General features: G+C 39.3%; 1 protein-coding gene across 4 annotated transcripts; it reads left to right on the top strand.

Annotated features, from left to right (window-relative positions):
• Positions 1-26,951, top strand: elmo2 (engulfment and cell motility 2). Of its 4 annotated transcripts, none has more exons than XM_058631796.1 (23): positions 1-65; positions 5,636-5,704; positions 5,837-5,934; positions 6,133-6,173; positions 6,600-6,672; positions 6,764-6,814; positions 8,782-8,951; positions 9,100-9,199; positions 9,976-10,127; positions 11,450-11,528; positions 15,191-15,226; positions 15,587-15,637; positions 16,715-16,837; positions 16,920-17,039; positions 17,142-17,246; positions 17,328-17,436; positions 17,522-17,658; positions 19,100-19,263; positions 19,945-20,057; positions 20,175-20,282; positions 20,374-20,456; positions 20,576-20,653; positions 21,934-26,951. In XM_058631796.1, exons 3-23 carry the CDS (start codon positions 5,857-5,859, stop codon positions 22,132-22,134), a joined length of 2,172 nt encoding a protein of 723 aa, XP_058487779.1. In that variant the 5' UTR covers positions 1-65; positions 5,636-5,704; positions 5,837-5,856; the 3' UTR covers positions 22,135-26,951. The 4 variants fall into 4 exon arrangements, with proteins under 4 accessions (XP_058487779.1, XP_058487780.1, XP_058487781.1 ...); XM_058631797.1 differs by having other exon boundaries at positions 9,976-10,121; XM_058631798.1 differs by lacking the exon at positions 15,191-15,226.
• The last annotated feature ends 118 nt before the right edge of the window (positions 26,952-27,069 follow it).

Genomic DNA, 27,069 nt, shown 5'->3' on the forward strand with positions numbered 1-27,069 from the left:
TTTCCATCAGTGTTTCACTGAGGAGAAAGGGACACTGAAGGCATCATCGATGGCCCGTTCACAGGGTGAGTAACTGTGCACATCGACATTAACAGTGAAGTAGGTTTCTGTGTTTTTTAAACAAATACATCCGATCACAGTGGAGACATTATCGGGACTTGACGTGAACAGAGACAGAGAGAGGGAGGGAAAGAGACAGAAAGCCTGCATCTTCTTCTCTGCAATGGAGGAATAGACAGGGACTGGCTGCATGACTGGAAAACATTAGCCGCCTTTTTCGGGGATTAACGCTGGCTGTAAACGCGAGAGTGAGTCTCTTGGTGCTGCTGTGCATTCTCAGGATGTGCCGTCTGCGTTTATTCTACCGCCATTAACCAGAAGTTATGATTGATTTCGTTCTAAGAGCTCACTCAAGGTTTTACGCTCAGCAGCCGCTGCATCAGTCTGAGCCCCCTCTGACTGTCACAACCCGATCGATCACCTATAATCAGGCCTTATACATATCAATAAGTCATTGTCAACGCTTCTTACGCTCGGAAAGTGGCTCGACAGAAGGTATGTGAGATGATGGCGAACGTTTCTTGAAAGAACATATGCGCTTTATCCAACATATTTGTTGTTGCACGTACATTCGTGTACATGCATCTTGTTTAAATCATGTTCTTTTACGTTGGGAATGTCATTAAGAGCTAAAAGTCATCTCCTTATAAACTAAACATGGCCACAGGGGGCGCCACTCCGCATATTCAACAAGCTAACAAGCTATCGTGAAAGTAACGTGCTTCACTTTCTACTTAAAAAAAGACAACAAAAAACTATCAGCCCCGACATACGCACAGTGACACTTAATAAGAAATGTAAAATGGCGTCGTCGTGTTAAGTAGCCGGTGTTGTTCAGGAGAAGTTGGGGAGTCTTTGTGGAAAAAAAGAGGCTCTGGTCACACTCAGGGGTTTCCTTTCAGGTCCTTAGCAGCTGTTGCTATGCTACCACCACCATAGAGCTGCGACAGTGCCCATCTCTTCACTCTGTCATCAGCATGATTTCACATGTAAACCAACAAATAATGCAGTGTTAGTAACTAATGTTGCACGGCTTAAATGTTTTTAGTTTTTTTTATCCCAATTGTGATTGTATGAGGTTATAAACACCACAGTATCAAGTCTTACTTATAAAAACTTGGCTGCCTGCAGTGAGAGAAGAGAAAAGGCTCCACTAGCAAAATATATGCCTCTTTACAATATGTGTAACTTCTGTTTGCCAACAGCCTTTTCTTGCTGGAAATTGAAGTTTGTGAACTGCTCACTCTCCCACACCAAAGAGAAAAGAAGTAACTTTACATTCATGACATGCAGGGGTTGTCGATCCACTGCTGCCTGCATCAGTAAATTCAAATGTGTTATCTTGTGAATTCAGCATCTGGAGTCCCATGTTTGGAATTACAGTGACACAGGATTATCAAAAGTGTCACAAGCAGCAGCTGCTGTGTCCCTGCAAGCTAAAAACACTGATTTTCTCTACGGAACTTTGGTGCAAACAAGTGAGCTCCACAAACTTCCTTTTCCAGCAGGAAAGAATACAGCAAATGTATTAATGCCGGATTATAACTATTTTGATAATTGATTGGTTTGTGGACAAAACAAGACACCATTTCCAGGTTTTTCTGATATTTGATGGTCCAAACGATTACTAGATGAATCAAGAAAATAATCAACAGATTAATCGATTGTGAAAGTAACTGTTAGTTACAGCCCTACAATATTCAGACTCATTTTCATGACTGAAGTGAGACTGAAATGCCATTTCCAGCCTTTCAGACTCAAATGAGAATGTTTTATTATTCATATTATTCCAAAACTTTATGCTTCAGGATAACGTTGGTGTTCCTGCCACACTCACTCAAGTCTCACAATCAAATAACGTCTCCAAATTGCAAATTAGAAGCAGAACTGGTGGAAAAGTTTTCAGCAGGCGGCCTCAGAGATCACACATTATTAATCTCGCCCGCAGATGTGGAAGCGGCGCAGTCTCTCCATCAGATGCCTAGTTTGAATTTCTCATTAGCAGAGTCCACCTCAATTTGCCGGAGCTGGTTTTAAACGCATTATTCTGTCCCAGTCTGCTAATGTATGTTGCAAATGATGTGGAGAAACAGTTCAGTGATCCTCTACTTCAAAGCTATACTGATGAAAGGATTCCAGCATGCCTCTTATTATACTCATCACAGCTTTTCATTTATTGTTTGGGGATGTTTTCATCATGTGTAGCTGGTTTCTGCAGCACAATGATACAAACATACATAATAAAACAAGGGCATCAGAAATCCTGTACTGGAACAGTCTTTAGTCCAGACTATCTTATGACAGTTTGTTTCACAGTTTGGTAATGATTAGGATTTCTTTTAGTTAAGCTGCTGTAAGGCATACAAGGTGTTTTTGTTATAATGAAAGCATCCAGTGCAAGGAGTCACTGGGAGAACAGTAGTGTCTTTTATTCTTTCTGTCAGCAGTAGAGTCTGTCATACAGCTTTTCTGTGCTTCCTCCATGTCAGAGCACAGAGAGATCTCTCTCTGTTGCCAAAGGCTGGTCCCTGCTGTGCCGTTCTTGCTCTTGTTTTTCAGAACTGTTGTTGCAAATAATGGAATAAGCTCAGTAAATGTCAGTGCTGTAATGAAATTTAGTAATAAAGGTGATGCCTAACAAACCTGGCAGGGAATGCTGCTGGGTAAATGAGAGTCTGGCTTTGCAAATGGGAAACGGAAACTGTGAAATTGAATATGTGATCCAAGACAGAATCTATGAGTTTGAGCTGTTGCGTCTACTTTTTACTCCACACTTTTAACCATATCTTTTTGGATTCACACAATTTACTAATTAAAAAAAAAAGAAAAGGAAAAAAAAAGTGACTTAAACACATTGAGTTACTACATCATGTTTTTTTGTGCCTGAAATGTACTGTATACTGTATTATAGTATAACAATGTCAGTGTTAGTGCAATGAATTAAATGTGATGAAAAACTGTTTATAATTATTATATTATATTATATATTATTATTATAAATCACAATACAGTGCATTCACATTGTCACATTTATGTTAAAACAGTTTAAATGCATCTTATCGGTCTAAACTCTATTCCCCCAATGACAAAGTTTACTTTATTGAGAATAATTAACTGAAAGGTCTCAATAACCTACTGTAAGTTTTCAGACACTACTCCAGTATTTGCAGTAATTGAAACTAGGGCTGGGAGTCACAGGGTACTACCTACGATACATGATGCATGGTCCACGATACCAATAATATCACGATACAACAATTCTGTGATAATCAATGTATTGCAGGACAATCATATAGTTATAATCATGATATTTGTCTAACTGAATCTGATCTGTGAAAAGTTAAAAGTGCAGGATTTCTCTATGTATGCACAACACGGAAAACAAAGTGCATTTAGTCTATGCATTGAACGTGGATGGAGCATTTGTTAATGTAGCTTTCTCCACCATTATAAGTAACTGCCACCTGGAACTTTATTTGAGCAGCACTGCTGCGAGGAGACATCACATAGTGACGCCCAGCATGTTAAACTTTTGCCCTGGCGTATCGATTAACATATTGCACGAGGGAGGACAATGATATATCACCAAATCGATATTTTGACTCTCCCCCTAGTTGTAACACTCAGGGCAGCATTTCCAACTTTGACTTTTCTAATGATGGATATAATGCAAAGAGCTTTTGGAAACTTGGATTTTGGAACTTGCTACCATTGTCTCTGTGAACAACCAGTGCTATTTGATTGGTTTAAGTCATGGTTCTGGCTGGGCCACTTTCATGGTGTTAATTGATAGCAGGTGACTCTCCGACCCAAAATGACTCTTTTCATCTTCACAATTAAGAAGGCAGAAAATGAAATTCAATTGTGTTAAATATTAAGGTACCATTACCTTTTAATTAAATCCCCTTCATTTAAAAAAAACAAAAAAAAAAACAAAACAATATTTACAGTTCACCATGTGACACCCTTTTAGTTATATTAGTCTTTTCTGCTCTTTTAATCAAAGTGTAGGGCACTCTCTGGTAATTGCAGTAAGAACAGGCAGCACAGAATTAGGGATTAAACCATTATCACTTGATTACTAAATGAACTAAATGACTATTTTGATTATCAGTTGATCAGTTTGAGTGTTTTTTTTATTATTATTAAGTGCTCTGATTTTTAAACTCTTTAAAACTGAATAATTTTGGTTTGTGGACAAAACTTTGAGAACATCATTATTTTCAAGGTTTGGGAAAAACCTTTTAAAATATTTCAACATTTTCTGACATTCGATTTAGAAAATAATCAAAATATTAAACGATTATGAAACTAATCATTAGTTGAAGCCCCACTATTAAGTTTTCAGTCTCCTCCATTGCTTCTTGACTGTCTGTTTAGGCTCCTCTACACTGGCTGAATTATGAATTTTAAACTGAGGAGGAGAAGCTTTAATTTTCACTCTCATAAATCCCAGATCAGTGTAATGCTGCAGTGATGGTTGCCTTTTTAAGTTTCTCCCATTTCCACTCAAAATGCCTGGAATAACGGCCTCTCTTGCTAAAGCCTTTCACCTCTGACTGCAGCGTTTGGCAAGGCTGATAAAATGTAACGGTTTATTGATTAAAAGAAATGGCTTAACTTCAATAACCTGTTATTGAACAACAATAATGGTCTGCCTCTCCAATCTACATTTTGTGTTTGCAATAAAAGTAATGGACAAATTAATTATTAAAGCTCAAAAAGAAATGAACTTTTAAAGTAAAGTTTTTGTGACTAAGCAGTTTCTGAGAAGAAAAATGTCAATGTCAAAAGTGTTATTTGTACCAATTGGCCGATTGATGAATAATAATCTACATGCCGATGTGTCCTTGGGCAAGACACTTTAACCCTGCGTTACAAAACTGTAGTGTACAGCAGCTTTGAGTGGTCATCAAGACTAGAAAAGCGCTGTATAAACCATTTACCATAATTGGTCTAACCTCAACACAATCCTGTGTCTGAGCTCTGCAGGCACTTCCTCGAGACAGGCATAACTACATATTTCCAAGTAATATGCAATCAACTGAATGCACAACAGGTATAGTTAAAGTAATAGAACTTGGTTTCAGTGGCGTAGTTACATGTGGTAATTTAGTTTTAATTTAGAAATGAAGAAGTCTAAATACTTTCTCAATGCGTGATAGGTGTGAGTAGATAAAATGAGCAGATGACATCAGCTATGCTGATTTATTGCTTTACTTTTGACAAGTCCACCCCTGACAGAGATGTGTTTGCATTTTCGGTCCTTCTCACCACAAAACACAGACTTTTTAGGTTTTAAATTATGTCTCTGCAGTTTAAGAACACATTCTTGCAGCTTAAAATTGAAAAGTTGGTAAAGATGGAGGCACCGGCATTATGTATTGAAGTGGTTTCATCAATAAATGGCAGACTCAGGACCCAGTATGTAGAAGGCTTCACCTAGTCGAGATATGTGTGTGTGTAGGTGGTTTTGTATAACAGTCCAGAGGCAGCAAACAAAAAAAGTTTTTGAGCTGTTTGGTCTGAGTTCTGCACTGACTTGACTACTGCGTGGGTTTCTCTGTGTTCACAGGGCAGCTGACACATAGGTTTACAGAGCGGTGCTGTGAGATTGACTGACCCCTCAACACTTCTCTACTGGGTGATGTGCAATTTAAAGTACTTTTAATGAAGTAAACACATGTTTCAAAAAGCTGATTCTCCACACTGACTAACATGATGTTCATGGAGATGTGCTGAAAACTAAATCCGGTGCCTTGTCGTCCTTCTTTAGGGTGTTACAATAACACAGCCATGCCTCCCCCAGCTGACATTGTGAAGGTGGCGATTGAATGGCCAGGTGCTAATGCTCAGCTAATAGAAATGGACCAGGTCTGTATTTGCATTGAAATAGTTCACCTCTACGGACTGTACTGCTGCTGGCTGAAATTAAACCTGTCAGGTCTTGACTCATGAGAACTGCCAGTTGTGTACTGCTGACACAGTCATCCATCATGGCTGTCAGCTAAACTAATTTACCATTAAATGACGTCATTTTGCATCGCTGCAATGTATTTTTTCTGTTTGCAGAAAAGACCTTTGTCCTCTATAATAAGAGAAGTATGTGATGGGTAAGCATTGTTTCTCCATATTCTGCTTTTTTCAAAGACCTCTTAATATTCTGTGCAGTTCATAAATGACCTTTTTTTTGCTTGCAATTAACTGAATGCGCAGTCACTTTGGTCACAGTTTGAAGGGATAGATTAGTCACAGATTATCTTTGTCATCATTGTCATGTGTAAAATGGTATTACACTTGGTTAGTGAAAGTTGCATGAGGTCAAAACCTAGTAGATTTGTGCACAAATCATTTCTTCACTGTTCACACCCACTGAATAATTTTACTCCCGTGTAAATATAACTGCTGGAGGGAGCAACCTGACATTCAGTAACCTTTTGTTCGTGCAAACTCTGCTACAATATAATATTGCTGCTTATATTCCTCTGAGTTTGTAGTAGGTGTCGAACACTTGTACATAATTTTCTCTTTATCCTCAGCTGGTCTCTGTCAGGCTCAGAGCAGTTTGCTCTGCGTTATGCTGACGGCCCTCAGCTTTATATCACCGAACAGGTGAGCAACACTGTTTTTCTCCTAACTGTTTGCTTTGTTACTTTGTAAAACAATGTTTAACTTGTGCCAAATTTCCATTGTTACCTTTTAGAGCCGCGGCGAAATAAAGAATGGGACCATCCTTCGATTGGCCATTTCACCTGTGAGTGAACCTTTTTGTTTTCCTTTGGGATGTTTTGAAGTTTCCTTAAAACAAGATAAGACTGGTATATTTATTGGTTCTTGCTCGCTCGTGTTCTCTTGCTTATAGCCTCTTATTGTGGTTTGCACGTAAAAATATCACTGAACTCCATGTCAGGGTTTTGTCTCTCCAAATCTGAATTCAAACCTTGCAAGTTTCCTTAGTATAAACTGTGTTTCCACCGAGTGGAACAGTTCGGTTTGATATAGTATGGTATGTGCTTTTTTGCATTCCTATTAGGAACAGTACCAAAATAACAACCCCAAACATTCCATTCTACGGCACCCTTCCCTTGGGTACCAGATGAAATGGTACAATACAATGCCATCACTCCCTTGCGATTGGTGTAAATATCCCATGGAAGTCGAGGCGAGCCTGCAGTCTATTCTCATACCAAACGACATCTTGTTGAGACCAACAGCCACAAACCGAGCATGAAAAAAAGAGCTCTTGGGTGTCCTTTATTGTCTGTTATGTCATCATTAGTTGTTGTTGCACCATTGCAGTACACAAGTCACACAAGTGTCTTGCTGACGCGACCATCGGGCAGAGCCCACACACCTCACCTACCAAGTAAAGGTACCGTTCTCAGTCGAGACGCAAGCCTGACCCAGGGCTTTACCAAACCAAACTGTACCACAATGGGAACACAGCATATGTGTCACAGTTTATAGAATCGAGGACCCAAATGCAGGATCGCAATAATGAAGGAGTCTTAAAGGAGACAAAAACACGAAGCATGGAGTGCACAAAATCTTTATTGTCCCCGAGGAGCAATTTTGTTTGCAACAGGAGTCGCATGCACAAAACAAAACACACAAATACACAGGAACATAGACAGATACATAAAACCGGGACTACAATGGAGTTCATCATGATAGTGTGCAAGGAGCCATGTGTCAAAATGGCAAATACAGCTTGTTTAAAAAACCCACAGCCGATGGAACATACGACTTTAGATGTGTATTTGATTTGCAAACCTCGTTCCCGTTGGCAGAAGCGGCTGAGTGGCCTTTCTCAGTGGCCCTCACTGTCAATCAAGTGTTTCGACAGGGATTTATTCATATTTTGATCAACTTTTGTGACCTTATCAGTGGGTAGATTCTTACCAACACTTAATGGGAACATATTTGGGTGATCACCTACCCATTAAATAATAAATTAAGACTGATGTGTCAAAATGTATAGACAGGAAATTGCTGACAGAAGGACAAACTTACAGATAAACCCATACCAGTAGACCGGTTTGCTGGTTCCACTGTGACCTTTCAGAGTTAATGAAGCTGCACTTGCAGTCAACTGGAGCTGCTCTGCTTTACTTATGTGACATGCCCTCACACTCCACAATGACTCCCTCACTATTTGGCTGATGATTTGAGTTCTAAGATGTCCCATCTCTCCCTCTGTTGACACTGTCCCTGCTGTCCTGCTTCCATGAATATGAAATTGAATCGAAAGTTTTTATGCTGTGCACCTTAGTCCTCAAAAATTAAGCCAATCAAATCATGTTTTGAAGTTCTCTTGTTAAACTTTCACCACCATCGAAACCAGGGCTGTCAAACTCAAATGACCTGGGGGCCAATGAGAGTGTAGTCTGGTTAAGGAGGGGCCAATCTGGAGAAAAATGTTAGGCAATATGAGCTTCAAATATATTGTTTTTTGGTCTGTATATTATTTTTCTCTTTCTTCTTTTTGTCTTTTTTGTTTCCACAATTTCAAGTTCGTCAACATAACCTTGAAAATAAGTTCATGCATTACTGCTCTCTATCATTTTTGAATAATCAGTTCTTGTGTTTGTTGGTTGAGCACATTCCTGTTTTGCATCGACTGTGCTATAATCATTAGTTAGATGCTTCAATTAACCTTTCAGTAAAAACATCATTGAGTGGTACGTTTATAAAGCAGGTGACATTTTCTCTGGCTCACAGGGGCGCGCTGCTCGTCAGCTCTTGGAGAGGATCCAGTCCCACGGCATCGATGCTCGCCTCGAGGCTCTGAAAGAGCTCGCCAAGCTTTCTGCAGATCCAACCTTTGCTACAGAGTTCATCAACATGGAAGGCATTGGGACACTGGCACGTCTTGTCGAAAGTGGCACCCAGTGAGTACAGTTTTTGTTTTTTGACAGGGAAAAAAATTCATACAGTGTCGCCCAAACTTTATGTTTTCTTTACACATATTAGTGTGAAGTTGAAATACATCAGGTGAAGTGAACAGCTGATGAATAACTGTTTTTTCACTTCCTTCAGTTTTGGTGAAATGCTGGCCTTCACTCTCACTGCTTTTCTGGAGCTAATGGATCACGGCATTGTGTCCTGGGACCTTATCTCACTTTCTTTCATCAAACAGGTAACTCCACCGACTCATTAGACTTTTACACCAGATTCAAGGTCTGCCACTTCATTCCTTTTTACTTTCATGCTTTTATTTAATTCAATTACTTTACCTCCCTTTTGTTCTACAATGCCAGAAACGAGTTGGTCCTCTGTTGCCTAGCAACTCCTCATATTATTTGAAGCTCCTTCGCAGTGTATGCAGCTGCTTCCTTGGGAAATTTTCAGTTTGGCTATGATAGTTTTTCTTTTTCAGTTTATTTTTTCTCTGTATTGCATCATTTAAAACGGAATTATGCAGGATTTTTACCCTATTTTAACAGAGTGGGGGCTGTCTCCACTCCCCCGACTGTTTGTTAGTGCCGACCCAGACACACACACACACACACACCCTAGCCAAGCCGGGTGCTGGCTATAAGAAGAAGGCAGTGATAGCATTATTTCAGAGGTTCATCATGTCAGAGCAGGCGAAATAGAAGCAGAGAAAACGATTGGAGGGGGAAGCGAAGAAGAGGAGTGAGGGGCCACACACGAGTAAACACTGGACCGTCTTTTTTGGATCGGCGGGAATTTAAAAACACAGAAGCCTGCAAAATGGATGCTGACTGACATTGACATGGCTTCTTCATGGCTTGTGTTCGCCGGCTATGTTGAAAACAAACGCACGGGGGGGGGGTGATCTTAAAGTTCCGCTTTAACTTTTTTACTTATAAGGATTACATTAAATTCCACTGGATTGTATTCGAGATTAAAGTTAAATCCATGTCGTATCTCCTTGATCCCCCGCCTCAGATCGCAGGTTATGTGAACCAGCCAATGGTGGATGTGTCCATTCTGCAGCGATCTCTGGCCATCCTGGAGAGCATGGTCCTGAACAGCCACAGCCTCTACCATCGAGTGGCCCAGGAAATCACCGTGGGACAGCTCATCGGGCACCTGCAAGTGTGAGCACACACACATGCACAGGGGCTTCCCGCACTCTGATTCTTGAAATGGGGGCAGTGGTGTGACTGTAGCATTGTGGGGTGACTTAAGTAATGCAATGAAATGTGCCATTCTGTCAAGTTTATGGCACAATTCAAAGAGTGTGGCCAGGATGCTTAGATGACATTTTTGTCATTATGAAAAGACCAAAACCAACAATGTTTTTTTGTTAGACTCTCAATACTTTCCTGCTTCTCTCTATAGATTTTAGCTGCCAGCCCTAAGCCTACTGGTTTTTAAATGAGGATGTAAATCACAAAAAAAAACATACCACTTTATGCCTTTCATGCTTGTTATGCAAGCGGGTTCACATTTCAACTGATGTTTCTCAAACAGGAGTAAATATTTATGTTTACATGGAGAAAAGAAAATCATGTTAACACGGCAGTCCTAATATTCTGGTGTGATACAGTCCGTTCAGAAAGAAATTTCAATAAGATCGAGAAGGATTAGTTAAGCTGATGTTTTCACATGTCTGCCCTACGTTAACATGATGTATTTCTGCTTTTGATATTGTCGGAAATGGATAGAAACAGAAACTGTTTCGAACCCGACACACAGTTTCCTTATTAGAGACTTAAAAAGAGCTGCAGCGTGTACGGCAGTAAATTAGATCTGCTTGGTTTTATGCCATCATCCTCCTGCAGAGCAGTGTGAACAGCTGAGCCTGTGGCTTCATTAGGGAGAACAGAGGAAACAAAAAAAGCATGTAGGTACTTGTTACCTGTTAATAAAATCGATGGTGAAGCGTATTGTGACCCAGAAACATGTAGACATCTTTCTGATAGTTTAGACGACGTAAATGGTCTATTTATATAGCACTTTTTTGTCTTTATGATCTCTCAAAGCTGCTTTCCACTTCCACTACAGTTTTGCCATTCACTCTTTCATACAACGGCACAGTTAAACTCTACATTGGCATGTAGACTTGCAGAGTCGCAAATCAAACCCACAACCTTCCAGTTGAAAGATGACTCGCTTTACCACTGAGCTAATGTCGCCGCCAAAATAGAAGCCTCTTGGCAGAAATCAATAAATAAATTAGATTACACTTTTTTAGGTATTAAAAATTGTTGGATTTGGTCTTTTTTGTTGGACTAAATATAACATTGAGAATAGTGTGTATGAGTAACTTCTAACAATCCTGCGCTCACCTCAGGTGTTGGTAATAATAGTGATAAAACTAAGAGTAAGTGTAGCATAGCCTAGTTTGAACTCTGTATGGAGATTTGTGGAGCGTGAAGCTTCTAAATGGTTGTTATGATGCTGGATTTTCCTTCAGGTCAAACCAGGAGATCCAGACTTACGCCATCGCCCTCATCAATGCCCTTTTCCTGAAGGCACCAGAAGACCGAAGACAGGTCAGTGAATGGCAGACTCGTAGCAGAGAAGGGCTGTGATGGAGATAAAGTGACCTAACTGGAATACTAATAATGTTTTATTCTTGCTTTACATTCCAAAAAAAAGCCACTCATGCATAATAGACTTAACATTTCCTCCTAAGAGTCATATTTCATATCAGGGAGCCGCCTCACACCGGCTGCTTATGTTTGCAGCAGTAGGTTGTTAGGGCTAAGCTCATGATTAAATGTCTGTCTGCAGGCTCAGGTCATGTTGTGGATTCTGTCCGACTCTCATTTCTGTTATGACACACTCTCTCAAAATAGTACTCACCTTCCTTTGAGGTTGGTCCATTTGTTATGTTGTCGTTCTTTCAGAATAGCTTAGTGTGATCCAGCTGTAGCCAAGGGCAGAGGAGGTTAAAGTAGCCAAAAAATTGACTCAAGTAAAAGTATTGTTACTTTAAGATAATAATTACTCAAGTAGAAGTAAAAGTACTCATGAAAATAATTAAATAATAATAAAAGTACTGAATTTCTGCGCATGTATTTTTGAAATATTCAGAGCAACACAAATGGTACAAAATAGACACAACATATTATAAAACAGCAATGTTCAAATTAAGATATGTGAAATAATAATATTTCAAATAAAACAATAAATATGGTCTTTGTAATAAAATAAATAATCCTTGAACAAAAACAATAATACATTAATTCTTTGGGAAATTAAATACATCACCCTTTAACTATAAGTATACTAAATTAGGATTATCCAATTTGGATACATCGGCACGGGAAAAGGTTGGCCACTCAACTGACAGCGGAGAGCTGAAACAACTGTTTGCTGAAACCCGGCGTCCGGAGGGTACAACAGAAACCCGGAGACAGCAGACCAGAAACCAGAGACCCGAACCTCGGTGTCGGACTCAGTAAACAGCGAGTACACTTGGAGCCGAAATGTGCGGCTAACAGCTGGTGCCGTGGCATTGAGTCACACGACAACACTTGTCGTGTGACTCATCTGGCTGCATTTGATTGGCAAGATTTTGTCAGCCATCACCAACAGGGAGAGAAATACATCGCGCATGTCATAATAAAAAAAGATATTAAAAAATAAAGTAACAACCGTCACTTGGCCAAATGAAAGGCGTTAAAGTACAGTTCATTCTTCAAATATATACTCAAGTAAAAGTAAAAATATGATGCAATAAAACTACTCCTAAAATTACAATTTATCCAAAAAGTTACTTAAGTATTTGTATAATGGAGTAAATTTAGCGCGTTACTATCCACCTCTGGCCAAGGGATGACTGTGTCTAACCGATGAAGAGTTTGGACAAGATACATGCAGAATGCAGTAATGAAGGATTTATTTTCTAAGCCCAGTTTAATGAGAAGCGCTTAATTCTGTTGAAGTCAAGAATTGGCCTTGATACCATTCAATGCTTTATCGCATGCTTTCGTATGGAAAGTGGAAAATCAAATTCTAGTGGGAAAAATTGGCATTGTTGGCAGCGAAGGCAGAAATTAGCATAAAAATGGTCCATAAATATCCAATTATATGAAAATGTTGAATATACCATATTGATTTACTATGAAATCTGAAGTATTTATGAAGCACAGACAAATGTACAAAAACCAAAGGAGGGAGTGCTTTTTTTTTGTATGTTTGTCCAGTACATTATTGATGATGATTAATGTCTCATGTTCATGTGCGCTACTCACTCTGCAGTAACATTTTAAGCAGCTTACACAGTGCACTAACATACTGTAGTTCCCTCCTGTTTCATGCTCTGTATGATCCATGTGTGCATTGGTTTTTAAAGATCTAATCCAACTATAAATCAAGTTTTCTCTGCATTTACCAAATAGATGCAGCGTTGGTTGTTGTCCGGGAAAGCAACAGTGTCTCTGCCATTTGTTTTCTCTAAACTGCACTTTGTGTTACCATGGTAACCATGCTTTCTTGTGAATTCAGTGATCCAACTCTGTTCACTGACGGAAATTGCTATAGTTTAATTACATGTTAATACAGAGGATAAAAAAAGTATGCAGTAGGTCACTAATTGCTTCCCGTACTTAAATAAACATCCAAAAGATTGAGTTAGTTTACTGTTCGCTAATATTACGAAAGATTAGTCCACATTTTAAAACTCTTTCTTTACCAAGTATTATCTTTGTAGCCTAACAACTACCATTAACACAAATCCCAAACTGTCTTTGATCATTAGTTCCACCACCTCCATCAAACCTTTTCTGTAGTGTTCCCAGGAAACAGCATGAAGGGATCTCACGGGTCCTTGAAATCCTTGAAATTGAGTTTATGAATATGACATGTTTTTCCAAGGCCCTAAATAGACATGGGTCGTTGAAAGTGCTCGAATTCTGTGCAAGAAAGAAGTTCAGTTGATATTTAGGTAATTGTCTCCTGCTGCCGATGTTGCTTTGTTTGTTACGACGCCACCTACTGTTTCATGCCCTGCATTGCTTGATGTATGTAGACTAGGCCTTGCGCAGAACAAACGTTGTGTCGTAATTTCTAGCGGTGTTGTGGACACTGTCCACTGTCTCTCTCCACCGTTGACGCGAGGTTCCATGCAGAACAGTGAGCGAGCAAGAGAGAGCAAATGACGTGATGTCTGGAAAATGCAAATTCTATGATCTCTCACCAAAGAAAATTAAATTAAGATCCCAAGGACAATCACTTGTCCAGATGCAGAGCGTGCTTCAAATCAATAAAAGTGGACGCCATGGGCGAAGACACTCTTAAAAGTTGACCTCCCATCTTAAGCTGTGTCAGCACATGTTGTTGTTGAATTTGAGGAAAGTGGTCCTAGAAAGTCCTTGAAAAGCCATCAACCAAGGTGTGGAAACCCTGGATAATGTATGCTATGAATCGGAATCACACATTTTTGCTTGTGTATAACTCAGGAACGCCATGAGGGAATCCTTACAAAATGAACACAAATGTTCACTTGGACTCACTGGACACTTAGATGTGGATCCGTCAAAAAAGTGTCGATTAAAACTATTGTAACAGTTAAAATTAAATGTTTCTAATATACATGTTGCATATTTCCTGGGTCCAAATTAAGTTTATTTGTATACAGTATTTTAATTTATATGGCAGACATCTGTTGTGGAGACCTTTTGTCTGTTTGGGGCTGGTGAGGTGGATTACTTGGACAACATTTTTAGAAACCGTAGCTGTGGTAGAAATTATGCCTTTTACATTTTTTTCATTTTGTTACTTCATGAAGTTTATTTAGAAAATTCCTTTTTTATCATGTTTGAGTTGATTACACAAGTGACTGTAGTTTTTTGATAGTGAAAGTCTGAAACTATTCATCTCCCACTGATTTTCCTTTCGGAGAGCCGGCACACTTGGTGTTGCCTCTGGTTTATCCACACACAGAGTAGAACATAATAAAACTAAAGCGAGAACCTGGGGCGTGACAATGACTCTCATGCATAAATGTTGTTTTGCATCGTTTCCTCTGCACGTTGTGTACGACACTCAAGGTCACTGTGGGTTCTTATTTGTTAAGCACTGTTTTATGTCTTTAGTCTGTTGCATGCTGTGCCAGTGATGGATCTCTGTATCTCATGGTCTGTGTGTGCACTCTCTGTTTCCATTACTTGTTACACCCACATCCCTCCTCCCTCCCTTCAACCTGTAGGAGGAGTATACTAACCCGCTGGAGCAGCACCTCACTGTGAGTACACATCCCTCAGCATCTCATACCATCCTCTCTTCACCCCACATCCCTCCCCCTCCTTCACACTGGGGGGAATCTATGTGTCATAAATAGTTGCTGCATTACCCATGCAAACTCTGAGAGAACCATAGCTTGCTGCAGCAGCAGACAGACTTTTAACACATCTTCTACTCAGACTGCATTGCTATGTTTTACAGAAAGTGTCAATGATTCTAGCCAGGGACAGGAATATAGTTTGAGAATGTTGATGCATTTCATAATTCACATCTTTTCTTGGTAGATTTGAAGAAACGTTTTTAATTGTCTTGCTCTTTCCTTGTGTGATCTGTGTTGTATTGTTGTTTTTCTTACTCTCAGGAAATGGCAAGCACTTTGGCCCAGAAGCACTTACGATCCATCATCCTCAATGTGAGTATCACATCAGAAATGCAGAAACCAATGTACCACTGGTTATTTCTGAACAAATTCTAAAAATGGTCAAAAACATAAAATAAAAAAAGGTGTATTCAGCCTTCTTTGATACATTTCCTCTGCTGGGTTCTGTGGTGAAAAGTTTAATCCTTGAAATGATTAAGCTCTACATACTGGGGAGAGCTGTGACACAGAAGCAGTAAATATGATATGGCATGAAGTTCTCGAAATGGAGCAAAAATCTGTACTGAAAGTAATTCCTTTTGGCACCAGCTCATCTGTAGGTGGCTTCAAATATGAGTGAGTGGGACGCTGCACTCATGCCTCTCGGAGCCAGTTTCAACAGCAGTGCAGGCTCTAATGAGACCTGCTGGCTTCTCTCAGTCTGTGTTAGTATCCCTGTTAGATGGATGAATCATTTTCACCCATTTGCACAGACTGCTGTCTGACACACATGTGGCGTATGACGGCAGACATTTTGTCTGCATTATTCATGGGATCTGAACTTTTGTAATTCAGCTCTTCAGCTCGTGGTTTGAAAATATTTGATTAAGACAGTTTCTTTTATGTTGTGTGAGTGGATTTGATTTGTGTCGTTACACAAATGGGGGGGGGGTGGCGCTGAAGGGGGATCTCTGTGTAGCTTTTGAAAATTTTAGATGAAAAGGGGAAATTCTAAGGCTCCCTAAGGGGGAAATGATTAAACTCTGTAAACAAGCACCACGGTTGGTCTGTCAAAACTCTGGTGACCTAGTGGTTACAGGTCACCAGAGTCTCGTTCTAAGGCACATGATCATGTATATACAGATATGAGTATATTACACGATATAAATAACAGCAAAATAGCCGACAACACAGGCAAGTAAAGAACACTGGGATGGCAGAGTTATCGTGAATTCAAAGCTGTTTCATTTGTGGCATTAATTTGATATTTTTAAGGACAGATTATCGTTTTAAGCCAGACTACATGCAGTGTAAAGTAATGGATGAGTAACATCCAACACTAAATGAGCAAAGTAGTTTACGCAGCCTTTGTGGAGATTCTGCTTTTAACTCAACGTCCTTCTTTTCCAGCACGTCATACGAGGAAATCGACCAATTAAAGCTGAGATGGCGCATCAGCTGTACGTGCTGCAGGTGTTGACCTTCAACCTTTTAGAAGAACGGATGATGACCAAAATGGATCCTAATGACCAGGTGAGACTTGAGCTAAGTGTTCTGACATCCTACTCTTTCTTTACTGTTTTTTTGAATAATATGTGACATATTTGTGTCTCAGGCGCAGAGAGATATCATTTTTGAGCTGCGTAGGATCGCCTTTGATGGAGAAAATGACCCCACTGGTACAGAGAAGAGAAAGGCAATGTACACCAAGGACTACAAGATGCTGGGCTTCACTGTGAGTATTCAGTGCAGATCTTGGTGGGACGACGACACTTGTTAAACTCGTAAAATAAATTGATTTGATTTCATCCTAATGTTATTGCTGTTTGAAACGCAGAACCACGTCAACCCGGCCATGGATTTCACCCAGACACCTCCAGGGATGCTGGCTCTGGACAACATGCTGTACCTGGCCAAAGTTCACCAGGACACATACATCAGGGTTCGTTTTGTTATTTGCCATGATTTTTTTTTTGGTGTAGAATCAGCCACCGCTAACATGTCTCCTCCCTCATGAGGACAGATTGTACTGGAGAACAGTAGCCGAGAGGACAAGCATGAATGTCCCTTTGGCCGGTGTGCCATTGAACTCACCAGAATGTTGTGTGAGATACTTCAGGTTGGGGAGCTACGTAAGTCATCTGGATTTTTATCTCCAATGTGTCTAAAATGCATATTTTGCTTCATTTTACAAATGGAATTGTTTCTTTTGTGCAGCTAACGAGGGATGCAACGACTACCACCCCATGTTCTTTACTCATGATCGGGCATGGGAGGAGTTCTTCTGTGTCTGCATTCAGCTGCTTAACAAAACTTGGAAGGAGATGAGGGCTACAGCTGAAGACTTTAACAAGGTGGGACATTTAAGCACTGACAGTTGTCTTTTAACAAATGTATTCGTAGATTATTTGTAGATGAGACGTTAGATCACATGACTTTGATTAGAAAGCACTCAAAAAAAAAACTGTGGTGAGAGGCATCCTGTTTGATTTAGTTTTAGAACCGTTTGGTACAGTACTGTATGTATTTTTTTGTGTTTCCATTAGGAACAGTACCAAAATAATCAGCCCAAAATGTTCCATTCCATTTTTTGGCACCCTTTCTTTGGGGTACCAGAGTAAAATGGTACGGTACAGTTAGGGTAGACCTAGACCGGCTCCACCCACAACAGCCAACTGATTGGACGACAGAAAAAATAGCTGTCTGTTGTGTTGTGTTGTGTTTGATGTTGTTGTTCGTTGTTGTTCCTTGTCGCCACACCGGCACAACGTCACACCCCGCCTACCAAGTAAAGGTTCTGTTCTTAGTCGAAACGCGAGCCTGACCTTTACCATTACAAAATGTCGTGTACTGTACCTAACCAAACTATACCATGATGGAAACAAAGCATATTAAAGTTTTTTGCCAGAATCCGGCCAAGTCCTAGAATATTGACCAAACTCTTACCATTTTTGGTCTGAGCCCAACAAATGATGGACACGCCCACAATAAGTTGGAGCTTACTTTACTCTGCTCTCTTTCGTTTATAAATGTTTTATGTTTTTAGGCTTTGTATTTTTAGTGTTTTTATTTTGATATTTGACGTCATTCTGTACAGCACTTTGGTCAACCTCTGTTGTTTTTAAATGTGCTCTATAAATAAACTTTGAGTTAAGTTGAGTACTCTTACTGACATGCAGGTGACAGTAAGAATTTTCGTTGTGGTTGACTTGACTGAACCTGACCCGATCCTGCCTATAATTTCTTGAATTTTGTCTGAACCAGTCCAACTATGGCAATTTAACTGATTGGACTCACTTTGAAAAAGCAAACAACTGGCAACAACTTCAAATCAGACCAAATATATGCCCACATTTTAAGAAACAGTGAGGCTAAGATCATTCATTTGCTTCAAAGCGAGCTTTGTGGAAGTGTTGTGTTCTGAGCCCATCACTGAACAACAGTGGCTAAAGTTTTTCGATCGAGTAAATAATGCATGACATTCTTGGTGCTTTCCATGTTATTTTCTTATGATGAACGCATTCAAATCCAACATATTTCCAGAAAGTCACTGATGAATCATTGAAATGAACCAGAATTATTGGTCACAAAGTAGATTTGGGCCTTTTATTAAGATAATTGTAAAGAATATTTAAAATATGATTAATATTGAGTATAATTGAATTGTGGAAAGATGTGTCCCGGGAAATTATTATTCACTTATATTGAACAAAACCATTGCAGGTGTATCTGAAAATATTCTAACTGTCCTCACTTGTGTGTGTGTGTGGTTGCGTGTGCATGAACCCTGAGCAGGTGATGCAGGTGGTGCGTGAGCAGATCACCAGGGCTCTGGCGATGAAGCCGGCGTCTTTGGACCAGCTGAAGAACAAACTGAGAGGCCTCAGCTACTCAGAGGTCCTGCGTCTGCGGCAGTCAGAGAGAATGAGTCAGGATGACTTCCAGTCGCCACCAATCATGTACGTCTCCGTCTGCACTTCGTTTATCTGTGTATAGCCTGGGTCAGGAAGTAAATTTGGCCTAGGGTCAAATTTTTTCTAAGCAATTGAATAGTGGGCCATAACATCATATCTTCATCAGATAAAACCGGATTTTGTTTTTCTTCTAAATCTCAACTATCCAATCCTGTAACTTGAATTTGCCACAAACTGTCACTCGTGTCTTAAAACTGTTTCAGACAGAAACAAACAAAAACAACAACACATTTTTGTGCTGCCTAAACCTTACAGTAGTCGCCTGGTGTTAATGTAGCCACTTGAGCTGAAACAATTACTCGATTAATCGATTATTTATCGATTACTAAATGAATCGTACCACAGTTTGAGAACCATGGCTCAATGAAATTGTAGTTTTTGTGCAGATGAGTGAATAAAAAAAATAGATCTGCGGCTCAACGGCATGCCAGTTCCTGACCACTGGTGTAATGTCTTGACCTCCTTTTTGGTGTAAACTCTAGATTTCGCAGTGTGATGTGAACAAAAGCATGTGTTACATCACATAGCAACTCATCATTTTAAGCTTTCTCTTGACAACAGACCATGTGGCTGCTCAAATCTCAAATCTAGTATATTATTGAACACCTTTGCATACAGCATACAGACTTGTTTTGTCCTGTTACTGATGCTGTAATTGTGCCACAGTGAGCTGCGGGAGAGAATTCAGCCCGAGATCCTGGAGCTCATCAAGCAGCAGCGACTCAACCGGCTGTGTGAGGGAAGCTGCTTTCGTAAGCTAGGGAACCGCCGAAGGCAAGGTACATACACTCTTAATATGTACTGTATATAATCTATGAAACAATATAGTCGCTTTGCATTTGACTCGTGCTGTGGATTATCAGCTAAGCATTTTGCTCACGGCCTCTCTTTTGTAGAGAAGTTCTGGTTCTGCAGACTCTCTCTGAATCACAAAGTGCTGCACTACGGGGACCTGGATGAGTCTCCTCAGGGTGAAGTGCCTTTTGAACTCCTTAGTGACAAGAGTAAGACACATTTAAACCTTCTTATCCTCTTGCAATAAAACACTTCTTGTAACGTAGACTACAGTGAATTGTTGATGTGGATTCCTCCTAGTCCCTGTGTCAGACATCAAGTCAGTGGTAACTGGGAAGGACTGTCCTCATATGAAGGAAAAAAGTGCTCTCAAACAAAACAAGGTATGCTCAGTTTTGTTTGCTCTCGTTTTTTGTCGTTTGAGTCACATCTGTTCCCTTGATATTTTTGGTTTTGCCCAGTGTAGGAACAGTGTGTTGTTTGATGTGTTAACTTCTCTCAGGAGGTGCTGGAGTTGGCCTTCTCCGTCCTCTATGATCCTGATGAGACGCTCAATTTTGTTGCACCCAACAAGTACGAGGTAAGTGCTGCAAGAGTGAGGCTTAGAGGAGCTATATGTCAGAAATGACCATGATATGTCGACACGTTCAACTGAAATACTGACTTCACTGCTGCCTGCAAACTCTGTCGCAGATTGATGTTGTTCTCTTGTGCCACCCACCCGCTTCAGGTCATTGTGCTCTATTGGCATGTGTGTGAGTGTTTGTGTGTCTGCAGTCACACAAACACGCCTGGTAAGGCAAGGGAAAAAAAGAAAGAAGCCCAACAGATCACACAATGAGCAAACACTAGGCAACAGTGGATTTGTAATAAAGCCAACAAGAGTGACGGGAACATGAACAACAAATATCAAACAGCAAAATGACAAATAAGTATAATACAACTGAAGACACAACATTAAGACCATGTTTTTCTTTATAAACTCTGTAACTACTGACAACTACTGACATAATCCAACCCTCGGATTATTTTGTGCTGTTATGGAGGAAAAGGATAAACATCCACTGTGGATGGCCTGAATGCTGCTTTCACTGACCTATTGTAAATGGTACTTTTCAGTTTCTGCTTATTATTATTACTTATTTTTACACGTTATACATCCATTCAATACATTTTTTATTTAAAATGTGTATTTCAATATAATTTCAATGAAACTATTAAAAAATTTTACCATATTTTACTCTGTTTAACGAACTTGAAATCAACTGACGTGACCAAACCTGGCCCGGGCCCGACAATCATTTCTGGACCCGTCGGGTCGGGTATTCATGCAGATCATTCTAACCAATCATGTTTTTGTTTGCTTTTGAAATTGAAAATAAGTTAAAAATACATCCGTGAGAAGACCCAGATCTTCCAAAGGTAGTCTTTAGACCAGAGTACTACAAAACTATGAGTTGTTTTTGTTATTTGAAAGCATCCGCTAAGGCTCATCAACTGGTTTTGCTGTTCCATTCAGCTCTGTGGACTATTCTGCTTTTTACAGCCTGCAACTTTTCCGTTTGAGTTCCCTCTGGCGGCAGTTTTCAGTAAAAAGAATCTAAGATCCCACTTTGCACCACTTATTCAGCACCAACATGGTGAAATTACATTCTTCCAGTGGCCATAAACATCACTTTAAGCAAATTACGCCGCCGTTTGTACATACTGTATTTGTTTTCTTCATAAAACTTCATAAATGTTAATAATGTGTTGTTGTTCTGTCAGCTCCTTCTGCTGCCTCTGTTCTTCATCATTCACTGTGTGTGTGTGTGTGTGTGTGTGTGTGTGTGTGTGTGTGTGTGTGTGTGTGTTGAGCAGTACTGCATCTGGACTGACGGCCTGTGCGCACTGCTGGGCAGAGAGATGGGCAGCGACCTCACCCGCAGTGACCTAGATACCCTCATCAGCATGGAGATGAAGCTCCGCCTCCTCGACCTTGAGAACATCACAATCCCCGAAGCCCCTCCCCCCGTTCCGAAAGAGCCTAGCTCGTATAACTTCACCTACAACTACAGCTGAGATGTATGTATGTGCGGGCGTGTGTTTCTGTGAGAGAGAGAGAGAGTTTGCACTGCATGTGTTCGTCAAGGACGAGTCAACTCGATCTCTTTGATGAATTTAGCTGTTACTGTGTGTACCAGAAAAAGCTGCTTTGAATTGTACTCCTACTTCTCTACATCACCATGTTCTTGGTACTTCACGGTTCATCCATTATCAGACACGTGTTACAGAGGGCGGGCACAAGCCAGCGTCCTTGAGCTGGGTCTCCAGGTACTAACTTCATTTTTATTCTGCATCCTTTACTTTTGTAGTGTTAAAGACTGAAACAACATAACTTGGTGGTGAACATACTGCAAAATCTTCAGATTAGACATTGTATACCTTAGGGATGCACAATATTGGAGTTTTTGCCGATATATCGGGAGTGCTTGGGCCGATAACCAATATCAATGTATACGTCTTTCCTTTTGCCCAACTGCAGAGGTCATTTAGTGTCTTCTGTAGTGAACTTAACGTAATACTTTTCATCCATATGTCGCAGCAGATGTGGATCTAAAGTATCTTTACTGTGCAAAATAAATGAGCTGTAGGATGCAGTAGCACAAAAGTAAAGGAGGTAACAGCTTTTTCAGCCCACTATTTTAGTCGTTTTGTCGGATCTTTGACACATTTTAAAGCTGCCGATACTGATATTGTGCCAATAATATTGTGCATCCCTAGTTTACCTATATACAGTATTTGGTCAAATGTAGGCTTACAGCAGAACTTTGCAAGTCTGGTCGCTTTTTTGCCTTTTTCTCTACGGAGCTCCCCCTACAGTTTCGGAGTACATGTTTTTACAGCACCAATGTAAACATCCATCCACTGTGCACCGCTTTATCCTCACTGTGATAAAAACCACTGCTGACGCTCCCCCCTCCCCTCCCCTTCCGTCTCCTGGCCACGTGCATTGGTTTTCAACAGAGCCGGCGAAAACAAGCCATAGAGCCATGTCCATGTTGGTTGGCATCCGTTTTGTAAGCTTCTTTGTTTATCAATTCTCTCCAATCAGAAAAAGCCGGTCCGATGTTTACTCGTGTGTGGCCCCTCGCTCGGTCAGACAATCGTTTCCTCTTCATCGCGTCCTCAGACGATACTTTTTTTCTGCTTCTTTTCGCCAGCGATGCCATGATGAACGTCCAACAGTGGTCAGCAATTGGTGGCCCGTGGACCAAAACTGGCCCGCCAGCATCAGTATCTGGCCCGGTAGATGATTTAACAAATGTGATCTTAAATTATTTGCTTATCTTCACAAAAATTTCAGAGCTTTTATTCTAAAGAAATATGAACTGATTCAAATAGATTATGTTGCTTAAGTTGAGAGTATACTAAATATTGGGTTTGAAAAATAAAAATAAAAACACTGCTGTTGTCATGGAGACAGCCAGGTTTATGGAGTAAATGTCCGTAAAATAACTTCTTGCATATGTCAGTCTCAAAGAAGAAGCAGTAATTCTTAAAATTTAAATGATGCACAATAAATATTAAGAGTATGGCTAGTTTTCTTGCTAACAGACAGTAGGGGGAGTGGAGACAGTTTAGTTTTTGGTAACACAAAATGTGGTAGCTACTGTTCCAGTTTAAACATTTGTCCACACACGTGAAGGAAGTACAGTGAAATGTCACTTGGATGAAATGAGTTCACAATTCAGAGTTAATACACAATTGCTCATCATAAAGGGCATTAAACATGTTTCCAGTGAAGATGTGTTTATGACAAAGGCAACTTTGCGCATACAGTAATATAACAATTCTGACTATTTTTATTATAATATATGACATAACATATTTGAGACATTAATCACAACTTCATTTTATAACCATAAATCTTAAGGACAAATCTAGTAAGAATTCTCATGTGACCAAGTCTGTGGGAATGACTTGTGTTTGTGTTAGTCTATGAACTAGATTTGATATTTCAGTGTCGACACAGCAATAAAATTAAAGCCAGCTATGTAAGACCTTTGACTAACACCAGTGGGTGAGGTGGGAAGTAATAAGTGCCAGTACTCTCCTTATCCATAACAATTATTAACATTTTCAGTAAATAAAAGATACCAGATACATTTCCAACAATAATTTAAGCGTCAAGCACACACTGTTATTATGCTGTTCCTCCAAGAAGTCAATGAATATAACGAAGTATTAGTGAACAGTCTTAAACACTTCCAGTTGATGTTGTTCTTGTTTAACAATAAAAATAAAAACTCAAGACCCAAGAAAGACTCTCACCAGAAGAGTCATGTAGTGCACCCTGGGAAATAATAATGAATTGGACAGATAACTAAAAATAGACAGTACCGACCCACTTCAAGCAGTGACTAACACAGTGTGAGTTTATGTGTCGCTGGCACTGGTTGGATTTACTTTTTCAAGCTGGCATCAGCTGAAGTTGGGGATTTTAACATTTAGATACACAGATACATTAATTAAAATGAATTAATGACGGCAATTTAATTATCTTCATCAGTGAGGTGACACACTCTCTGATGCTCCTTAGCACAGAGATGGTTCCAAAGGTGAAGGAGACTGGAAAAAAAGAGTTGAAGGTTTTGTTGTATAATTTACATTTACAATTTGTCACACATGGGCAGAGATGAGCAGCTAATATACTGTATGGATGTAGATTTCTATTATTTCCTATAGATGTTCAGATTGGCTTATACCATTGTGTAGAAATACCATAATAAGCCTCTGTTTACTCATTCATGCTGCTTCTCTTCTTAATGTATGTGTGTGTGTGTGTGTGTGTGTGTGTGTGTGTGTGTGTTGCTTATGTTGATAGATATGAGCAGTAACATGTAATATTTTATGAACGGTGCCATAGATGTGACATTTAACACGTCAAAGAAAAAGAACCATGTGATTATTTTTTCTTTCTTTTTAAAAACAAACAAACAACAAAACAAAAAACAATTCTTCATCGTCACTGCATCGCTTTATCCGCTACACATTCGCTGGATATATTTGCATTAATCATGAGCAGTATATGAATGGTTTACAGTATAACACAGTAAGATAATTAGTATATATCATGTATTTACTGTATATATACATATATGTATGTGTATATATGTATAAATATATATACATATATACACAGTGTATATATATATATATATATATATAATAAGAAGAATGTTTAACATTAACTAATGATTTACTTTTTTTGAAACATATTTATAGATTATTTTAGATTATGTATAGTATAAATAGATAATAAAACGGTATATTTCAACATTAGACACGCACACACCCACACACACACACACAATATCCATACCCTATCCTTTATCTTATTTAATCAGATCTTAATTATCCCTATCAATACCTATCCCTAACCTTAACCCAACCACAATTTAAATCTTAGCACCAGGCGTAACCAGTTCCTCAGAAATGAGGTTCTGCCTCATTAGGACCAGGTTTTGGACTACTGGTCCTGATAAAGTCAGTGTTTATTCCAGAAAATGTATCTTAAAGAGGTAACAATTACAAGTACACACAAATATACCGGTTTCTGTGATACAAAGTGTGAATAAAGATTATTATATAAAGATTCCACAACATTATACTGTGATATCAAGCATTCATGTACTGTTCCATTTACAGTAGATATCTGCTACAACAACATATATATATATATATATATATATATATTATAGTGCATTGCAAACCATTTATTAATCGTTCATATACTGGTTCATATCATATTTTGAGCGAGTCAGTTTATGGTGCAGTGATTTCTTTTTTATTTAAAACAAAGTTACTTAACGTCAATTTTTCAGTTTTATTTTGCTGTGCATGAGCAGAACAGAATTCAAAAGGAGAGAAAAAAAACGTCTCTTTTGGGCTTTTTTTTTTTGGTAAACATGCCACGAGCACAGTCCTACAGTAAGTGTCATCTTTGGGAACCAGGAATATTTAGTATGGCTTTCATGTGCTTTATAAACAGTGGTCTAACTTCAGTTCAGTTGTTCTCTTTTTTTTTTATTATTATCATTATTATTATTATTATTATTCCCATCACACTGTTCTTGGTATTAAACTTTTCTGTGTATTTTATTAATGTGACTCAACGTCCCGTCGACTTGTAATGTGGTACTAAACACTGCTGTCATTTTAAAATGCAGAATTATAGAATTATATTTTTGTAAATGATTGTACAATCTGATCCGCTGTTAGAAGACTGAATGTGCCTCTGTGCACCGGTCTGTGTGCTGCTGTACACTCAGCATGCTCGGTACTGTGGACGGACATATTTCACTGGAGTGTCGGTTATATTTTCCAACCACAAGCACCTCATGTCATTTTGGGATGACGCTCACTCCAGCACCTAATGATGATGTCAGTGTTAATGATCATAGAAAAAAATAAACAAATACTGCGATTGCTGTTTATGTAAAGGAATATATTTGGTTTGTTTTTTATCACATTTGCTTTACTTGATCTTAAAACTGTTTCTTTATATTCCAGTCGGTCACTGAACTTTTAAATGGGTCCGAAAATGAAAGTCAAGAACCACAAAATGAAGCAACGTGTAGTGTAAAGGGTTGTTTTGTTGCATCGGTAACGTTCACAGTATGACTTGAAGTTTTTTCGCCTCTCGTACTCTTTTACATGACTTGCTAAACTATTTATTTACACTTGCTAGTGACAGTGAAGAATGATGTGTTGTTAATTGAGAAATAACGACATGACGTGTGGTATACATAAAGATAATTGTATGTATATACAGTATTGTGTTGCCTTATTGAAAGAGATGTATTATGTTTTGTGTGAATAAATACAAACTCTAACGACTGGTGAAGGTTCACTTGATTTAAGGGGACATTTTTTGGGGAAACAAAATAAATGTACAAATTGGCACGTTTTTTATGTCACCGCTCATTTATGTAGGGTCAAAAATGGCCAACT

Source organism: Solea solea, chromosome 6 (assembly GCF_958295425.1).
Source record: "Solea solea chromosome 6, fSolSol10.1, whole genome shotgun sequence".
NCBI classification, from domain to species: domain Eukaryota; kingdom Metazoa; phylum Chordata; class Actinopteri; order Pleuronectiformes; family Soleidae; genus Solea; species Solea solea.

What these genes read in the sequence shown, in the direction of transcription:
- elmo2 (XM_058631796.1), top strand. Translation starts at nt 5,857, where the DNA reads ATGCCTCCCCCAGCTGACATTGTGAAGGTGGCGATTGAATGGCCAGGT. An exon ending in AGCTAATAGAAATGGACCAG is followed by an intron (nt 5,935 to 6,132) that starts GTCTGTATTTGC and finishes TTCTGTTTGCAG; the next exon opens with AAAAGACCTTTGTCCTCTAT. An exon ending in CACTTTCTTTCATCAAACAG is followed by an intron (nt 9,200 to 9,975) that starts GTAACTCCACCG and finishes CCCCCGCCTCAG; the next exon opens with ATCGCAGGTTATGTGAACCA.